The sequence below is a fragment of the Ascaphus truei genome, chromosome 13, assembly GCF_040206685.1.
Source record: "Ascaphus truei isolate aAscTru1 chromosome 13, aAscTru1.hap1, whole genome shotgun sequence".
NCBI classification, from domain to species: Eukaryota; Metazoa; Chordata; class Amphibia; order Anura; family Ascaphidae; genus Ascaphus; species Ascaphus truei.
Window position 1 is genome coordinate 36,626,980 of NC_134495.1, and position 8,070 is coordinate 36,635,049.

General features: G+C 55.6%; 1 protein-coding gene across 1 annotated transcript; it reads right to left on the reverse strand.

Moving 5' to 3' along the window:
• Nucleotides 1–2,691: 2,691 nt before the first annotated feature.
• Nucleotides 2,692–7,609, reverse strand: PSMB5 (proteasome 20S subunit beta 5). The gene is made up of 3 exons (XM_075569101.1): nucleotides 7,394–7,609; nucleotides 3,473–3,779; nucleotides 2,692–3,234 (listed from the first exon to the last, which is right to left on the reverse strand). Exons 1-3 carry the CDS (start codon nucleotides 7,571–7,573, stop codon nucleotides 2,948–2,950), a joined length of 774 nt encoding a protein of 257 aa, XP_075425216.1. The 5' UTR covers nucleotides 7,574–7,609; the 3' UTR covers nucleotides 2,692–2,947.
• Between the last annotated feature and the right edge of the window lie 461 nt (nucleotides 7,610–8,070).

Below are 8,070 nucleotides of genomic sequence, written 5' to 3' on the forward strand. Positions count from 1 at the left end.
CCCCTTGTGATATTATCACGTTGCACTGCGCATGTCCTACTTAGGTCTAATAAGTAGGATTTCAATCTTTGTCTGCCACTGTGAGGAGAGGAGCTGTTTTTAATCATCGTTTTTAATAAATATATTTTTTGTTCATCCCACTTTCTTGACACCGTTATTAGGGAACTCACCACTCCCTTTTATTCCCCACCCCTTGTATACTATCTTGCAGTTTTACACTATGTATTTTTGTTTCCCCTTCTCTTATACAGTATGTGCTGAAATCCATCAACTCATCTTCCATTGGATCCAAGTGACTTTGGACATTGATATCCATCTGTTTTGGACACCTAATCAAGGACTTTTGATACTGGTACCATTTGTTATCCACATCATTTGTTGGTTTAATGTTTTGATACACATTTATGTCATTAGTATATTGGCGCCTTAGGTAACATTTCTTTCCTATACTTTATCACGTCATAGGCTTTTCCCAGAGAGGTCACAGGCGTAGGAAAGATTAGAATTCACGTGTCTGATCCCAAGACACACCTCTTGTTGAATTCTCCTTTATAATTAAAAAGGAGGGCTTTATATTCTAACTTCCCTTCATTGAGAACACTATAAACCCACCCATCGTAAATCAGCTCGGGGTGAGAGTTTTACATCGTAAGAAAAAAAGAAAAACCACCTTTCTTGACATTTAAAGCCTGCCTAAATATATGAAAGACCTCATATTCATTTCTTTAATACTTAGACGCCATCTTCACGGCTGCGTCCGTGCTCGCCACACGCACGCCTGCGTATAAAATGTGACAGCCCAACATCAACTTTCGCAGGAGAAAGTGATCTGTCCTTGGCACCTCTTACCCAGGCAGTGTGCGATACGGTTTCATTGGCATAATCACAACGGTGACAGATAACCTTTGTTTACTCATGAACTACGGTCAGGTCCATCATTTCAGATATTTAATAAAGTCCCCCAGCTAAGTGGTGACCTGGTTGTCCCCCTCTCTGGGATGCACAAGGGCTCATCCAAGGCCGTTAGTTTTCTTTGAAGCTGACAGCCCCGGATCTGGTTATCGTCCCATGCCTTCTAACCTATGCGTGTCACTTTTAGCAGGCCATCTGTGATACCCCCCAATTAAGCCCTCTCTGTAGATCAGCACACAGGAAGGGTCTTCACCTGTCATAAACACAATATCTTGTATTTTTTAAGACAAACGGTAATCACAATAACCCCTGAAGCACCAGATTGATTAAACTACTTAATATTTCCCACCATTTTTATTACAACCCCCTCCTCCGCCCCAATCAACTTCTCCCTCACTGTCCCCTCTATAACCCTCCATTCCCCACACCGTTTTTTCATTCTTCCCTCTCTCTATTCACTTCTCCCTCTAATCCATGATGAAAGGTTAAGATTGTAAACTCTTCAAGGCAGGGACTCCTTTTTCCTGATGTTTCTTTTATCTGTCAAGCGCTTATTCCCATTGTGCGTTATATGTCCCGTGTATTACTGCTCTGAAGTGCCATCTATATATATATATATATATATATACTGCAGCAGGACTGTTATTGGAGTTTCGGTACCTGGACACTACAGGCATACCCCGGTTTAAGGACACTCACTTTAAGTACACTCGCAAGTAAGTACATATCGCCCAATAGTCAAACGGCAGCTCACGCATGCGCCTGTCAGCACGTCCTGAACAGCAATACCGACCGGCTCCCTACCTGTACCGAAGCTGTGCGCAAGCGGGGAGACTATAGAGCCTGTTACACATGCGTTATTTACATCAGTTATGCAGGTATATGACGATTGCCGTACAGTACATGCATCGATAAGTGGGAAGAAGGTAGTGCTTCACTTTAAGTACATTTTCGCTTTACATACATGCTCCGGTCCCATTGCGTACGTTAATGCGGGGTATGCCTGTAATTGGGTTAGTCCCATGGTGAAGAACCAGGGAGAGGTCGACCACCTGCTGAAGGGACTTTCCTTTCAAAGCCAAAGCATTGTCCTACCCAAAAACTGGACCCCAGCCTGGGAGTAGTGACACAATTTTGTGAATGAAAAAGGTAGGTGAAATAGCCCGGCAGAACTCACAGCTTGCAGAGGCCCTCTATAGTGTTACCGGCCTGTCAGACTGGGCAAAGGCAGAGTGCTCCCGCCAGCCAGGAACACGGTCAGGCGCTCCCGCCAGCCAGGAACAAGGTCAGGCGCTCCCGCCAGCCAGGAACAAGGTCAGGCGCTCCCTACGTAACCCCGGCAAGGGATCCAGGACATGCTAGAGCCTCCACAAATCGGTGGACAGAGGCCCCATCCTCCTAAAGGCGCAGTCTGGAAGCTACCAGCCCTTCCCAGTACATTGTTCAGCTGGGAAGGTCTCCCACGCAAAAGGTGGGTTATGTCATGGACTGGTGTAAGGCTCACTGAGGACTGAGCAAAGCTACTATCCGGGAGTACATTTGCCCCCTTTAGATATCTTCCCACGTGTTGGATTTATGTATTACCCGTGTTTTGCTCCCCCATAAGAAGTCCAACATTTGTGCCCGCAAGGAGCTAGTATAGGGCTGAACCAACCCTCAAGGGCTCTGGGCAGAGAAAACAGCACCGACAGGCGAGAAAGTGTCTCCCTGCAAGAGGCGGGGGTCCTGCTCAATCCGCTCCACTGTCCCCTACACTGCAGCAGAGACCTCACGACACGATGAAGAGAACGATTTATTAAGTAACCTGGCAGGGATTTTATCCCGTTAGAAACAGAATGAGAACCCTAAATAACCAATACAAAAACACACAACCTCCGCCTCACCCCTCGCGACACGCTCAGACTTCCCCCAGTCACCGGGTGCTCCCGATACACCCCTCTCCAGGTCACTCCGTGCGCCGGCTCACGCTTAGCACTCCTGTCCTACCGATTCTCCCCCCACCCCCCCGTCGCCACCACCTCTGGTTCCCCCTCCCTCAGTCGCCGTGTCCCTTATATTTCTGGTGGAGATCGGCCACGTCGTCCTGCGACACACGCTCCCAGCCGTCCTCCCGCACGTGGTACAGGTTCACCACTCCCCCGGAGTAGGCGTCGCGGTACGTGGCCTGATAGATGGAGCGGCGGGCCAGCTCCTGCGCCTCCTCCGGCTCCAGGTCGTAGCTGTAACCACTGTCCAGGACCCCGTAGGCGTACATGGACCCGGAACCCACGGAGAAGACGGAGCCCGACACGCGGTTCCCCTCGCTGTCCACATAATACAGACCTGGGGGAGGGGGGGGGAAAGAATAGTTAACACGCAGCACGAAACTGCAAGGAACCGTGATTAACTGCAGAGCAACGATTAACCCCTTCCCTGCTACAGAGCAACGATTAACCCCTTCCCTGCCATAGAGCAATGATTTACCCCTTCCCTGCCAGAGACTTGCAAAGCCATGTTTAACCCCTTCCCGGCGAGAGACCGGCCGAGTAGCGATTAACCCCTTCCCTCCCCTGACACTCACCGGGCCCCCTCTTGTCCCAGCCGCAGATCATGGTTCCCATAGACAGCCCCATGCCCTTGTACTGGTAGACCATGTTGGCGAGCAGTTTGGACGCGGCCGCCACGGAGATGCGCTCCTTGTTCCTCAGCTCGTAGATGCGACACTGCCGGGCCAGCAGCCGCTCCCAGAAGCTGCAGTCCGCCGCCCCGCCCGCCATGGTACCCAGCAGGTAAGGGTTAATCTCGATCACCTTCTTCACCGTCTGCGAGGCGATGTATGCGCCGGCCGTGGCGCGCGAGTCCACAGCCACGATCACCCCGTGCCGGAACTGAGGGGGAAGGGGAGAGATGGGGGGGGGGGGGGGGGGGTCACTGCGAGCCAGGCACCTGTGTCCCAGGTCTGGCGCTCACTGCTCAAAACCCATGCAAGAGGTCAGGGGTCGCCACACAAAGGCCTTACGTCCACTGCTTATGTGAGCAGCGACACAGTAGTGATGTACATCCTCTGCACCAACAGCGGCGGCCGCAGACCCCACCGCTAGTCTAATCCTGCCTGGAAATGTTACGTATGCCCATCATTATCTGTCCATGAAACGTCTGCAAACAGAATGTGAGATCTTCATTCGTTTAAATGCCATGTATTATTATAACCGACTTCTCCCGTCTCGTGTAACAAAATAATTGATTAAATCCAGAGACCTGACTCCAACCAAGCAAACTGTCAATGCACCTAACCCGTAACCCGACCATAATGTTCCCACCAACCAATCTCAATGCACCTAAACCATGGGGATGGAAGAGAGGGGGGAGAGAAGAGATGGGAAAGGGGGGGGGGGAGGAGGGAGAGAAGAGATGGGAAAGGGGGGGGGGGGGGGAGGAGGGAGAGAAGAGATGGGAAAGGGGGGGGGGGGGGGAGGAAAGAGAGAAGAGATGGGAAAGGGGGGGGGGGGAGGAAAGAGAGAAGAGATGGGAAAGGGGGGGGGGGAGGAAGAGAGAAGAGATGGGAAAGGGGGGGGGGGGGAGGAAAGAGAGAAGAGATGGAAAGGGGGGGGGGGGGGAGGAAAGAGAGAAGAGATGGGAAAGGGGGGGGGGGAGGAAAGAGAGAAGAGATGGGAAAGGGGGGGGGGGGGAGGAAAGAGAGAAGAGATGGGAAAGGGGGGGGGGGGAGGAAAGAGAGAAGAGATGGAAAGGGGGGGGGGAGGAAAGAGAGAAGAGATGGGAAAGGGGGGGGGGGGAGGAAAGAGAGAAGAGATGGGAAAGGGGGGGGGGGGGAGGAAAGAGAGAAGAGATGGGAAAGGGGGGGGGGGGAGGAAAGAGAGAAGAGATGGGAAAGGGGGGGGGGGAGGAAAGAGAGAAGAGATGGGAAAGGGGGGGGGGGAGGAAAGAGAGAAGAGATGGGAAAGGGGGGGGGGGAGGAAAGAGAGAAGAGATGGGAAAGGGGGGGGGGGGGAGGAAAGAGAGAAGAGATGGGAAAGGGGGGGGGGAGGAAAGAGAGAAGAGATGGGAAGGGGGGGGGGGAGGAAAGAGAGAAGAGATGGGAAAGGGGGGGGGGGAGGAAAGAGAGAAGAGATGGGAAAGGGGGGGGGAGGAAAGAGAGAAGAGATGGGAAAGGGGGGGGGAGGAAAGAGAGAAGAGATGGGAAAGGGGGGGGGGAGGAAAGAGAGAAGAGATGGGAAAGGGGGGGGGGGAGGAAAGAGAGAAGAGATGGGAAAGGGGGGGGGAGGAAAGAGAGAAGAGATGGGAAAGGGGGGGGGGGAGGAAAGAGAGAAGAGATGGGAAAAGGGGGGGGGGGAAAGAGAGAAGAGATGGGAAAGGGGGGGGGAGGAAAGAGAGAAGAGATGGGAAAGGGGGGGGGGAGGAAAGAGAGAAGAGATGGGAAAGGGGGGGGGGGAGGAAAGAGAGAAGAGATGGGAAAGGGGGGGGGGGAGGAAAGAGAGAAGAGATGGGAAAGGGGGGGGGGAAAGAGAGAAGAGATGGGAAAGGGGGGGGGCAGAGAGAAGAGATGGGAAGGGGGGGGGGCAGAGAGAAGAGATGGGAAGGGGGGGGGCAGAGAGAAGAGATGGGAAATGGGGGGGGAGAGAGAAGAGATGGGAAAGGGGGGGGAGAGAAGAGATGGGAAAGGGGGGGGGGAGAGAAGAGATGGGAAAGGGGGGGGGAGAGAAGAGATGGGAAAGGGGGGGGGGGGAGAGAAGAGATGGGAAAGGGGGGGGAGAGAAGAGATGGGAAAGGGGGGGGGGAGAGAAGAGATGGGAAAGGGGGGGGGGAGAGAAGAGATGGGAAAGGGGGGGGGGAGAGAAGAGATGGGAAAGGGGGGGGAGAGAAGAGATGGGAAAGGGGGGGGAGAGAAAGATGGGAAAGGGGGGGGAGAGAGAAGAGATGGGAAGGGGGGGGAGAGAGAAGAGATGGGAAGGGGGGGGAGAGAGAAGAGATGGGAAGGGGGGGAGAGAGAAGAGATGGAAGGGGGGGAGAGAGAAGAGATGGAAGGGGGGGAGAGGGGGGAGAGAGAGAGATGGGAAGGGGGAGAGAGAGAGAAGAGATGGGAAGGGGAGAGAGAGAGAAGAGATGGGAAGGGGGAGAGAGAGAAGAGATGGAAGGGGGGAGAGAGAGAGAGATGGGAAGGGGGGAGAGATGAGAGAGAGAGATGGGAAGGGGGGAGAGAGAAGAGATGGGAAGGGGGGGAGAGAGAAGAGATGGGAAGGGGGGGAGAGAGAAGAGATGGGAAGGGGGGGAGAGAAGAGAGGGAAGGGGGGGGAGAGAGAAGAGATGGGAAGGGGGGAGAGAGAGAAGAGATGGGAAGGGGGGGAGAGAGAGAGAGAAGAGATGGGAAGGGGGGAGAGAAGAGATGGGAAGGGGGGGGAGAGAGAGAAGAGATGGGAAGGGGGGAGAGAGAGAGAAGAGATGGGAAAGGGGGAGAGAGAGAGAGATGGGAAGGGGGGGGGAAGAGAGAGAGAGAAGAGATGGGAAGGGGGGAGAGAGAGAAGAGATGGGAAGGGGGGAGAGAGAGAGAAGAGATGGGAAAGGGGGGGGGGAGAGAGAGAGATGGGAAAGGGGGGGGAGAGAGAAGAGATGGGAAAGGGGGGGGAGAGGAAGAGATGGGAAAGGGGGGGGAGAGAGAAGAGATGGGAAAGGGGGGGGAGAGAGGAGAGAGATGGGAAAGGGGGGGGGAGAGAGAGATGGGAAAGGGGGGGGGAGAGAGAGAGATGGGAAAGGGGGGGGGAGAGAGAGAAGAGATGGAAAGGGGGGGGGAGAGATGGGAAAGGGGGGGGAGAGAGAGAGATGGGAAAGGGGGGGGGGAGAGATGGGAAGGGGGGGGAGAGAGAAGAGATGGGAAAGGGGGGGGAGAGAGCGAGAAGAGATGGGAAGGGGGGGAGAGCAGTGCAGTGATGGGCCTCAGGTCGGGGGGGAGCGCATGCCCGGGGGGGAGCGACTGGGAAAGGGGGGTGGGGAAAGGGGGGGGGGGGAGAGAAGAGATGGGAAAGGGGGGGGGAGAGATGGGAAAGGGGGGGGGAGAGATGGGAAAGGGGGGGGGGGAGAGAGAAGAGATGGGAAAGGGGGGGGGGGAGAGAGAAGAGATGGGAAAGGGGGGGGGAGAGATGGGAAAGGGGGGGGGAAGAGAGAAGAGATGGGAAAGGGGGGGGGAGAGATGGGAAAGGGGGGGGGGAAGAGAGAAGAGATGGGAAAGGGGGGGGGGGGGAGAGGAGAAGAGATGGGAAAGGGGGGGGGGGAGAGAAGAGATGGGAAAGGGGGGGGGGAGAGAAGAGATGGGAAAGGGGGGGGGAAGAGAGAAGAGATGGGGAAAGGGGGGGGGGAGAGAGAAGAGATGGGAAAGGGGGGGGGAGAGAGAAGAGATGGGGAAAGGGGGGGGGGGAGAGATGGGAAAGGGGGGGGGGGGGAGAGAGAAGAGATGGGAAAGGGGGGGAACCGGAAGGGGGGGCAGAGATACCTTAAAGGCCAGCGTGGTGGTCCCGTGCAGGAACTCGATGCCGGGCTCTGCGGTCCCCACCCCGGCCCCAGGCTGCAGCTGGAAGCTGAGCTGCTCGGAGAACAGAGCCCCCGGTGCCGGCCCTGCCGGAGACCGGCTCCATTGCAGCGCGGCGGGACCCAATACACTAGCCAACGCCATCTTATCTCCTGGCGGCGCGCTCCCCCTGCGTTATATACCGCGGCGCTGCCGTGTGACGTCACGGTAATGACAGTGCGGCGGGGCGGCCATGATGGAGTTGGGCATGACTCGGCGAGTTGCCGCTTTGGGGGGTGGTCGGCGGTGGCCATCTTGGATGAGGGCAAGACGTTTACTTCACAGGGCTCTCCAGGGCTGGTTGGCGCCATGTTTGTTGTGGGTGGGACGGGGCAAGGTGGGGGCCCTGAAGTGAGTGTAAGTGTGAGACTGAGCCCTGAAGTGAGTGTAAGTTTAAGACTGAGCCCTGAAGTGAGTGTAAGTTTAAGACTGAGCCCTGAAGTGAGTGTAAGTTTAAGACTGAGCCCTGCAGTGAGTGTATGTGTGAGATTGTGCCCTGCAGTGAGCGTTAGTGAGGCTAAGCCCTGCAGTGAGTGTGAGTGACCACTGAGCTCTTCAGTGAGTGTGATACTGAGCCCTGCAGAGAGTGTGAGACTGAGCCC

What these genes read in the sequence shown, in the direction of transcription:
- PSMB5 (XM_075569101.1), bottom strand. Translation starts at nt 7,573, where the DNA reads ATGGCGTTGGCTAGTGTATTGGGTCCCGCCGCGCTGCAATGGAGCCGG. An exon ending in CCACCACGCTGGCCTTTAAG is followed by an intron (nt 3,780 to 7,393) that starts GTATCTCTGCCC and finishes CTTCCCCCTCAG; the next exon opens with TTCCGGCACGGGGTGATCGT. An exon ending in CTGGGACAAGAGGGGGCCCG is followed by an intron (nt 3,235 to 3,472) that starts GTGAGTGTCAGG and finishes CCCCTCCCCCAG; the next exon opens with GTCTGTATTATGTGGACAGC.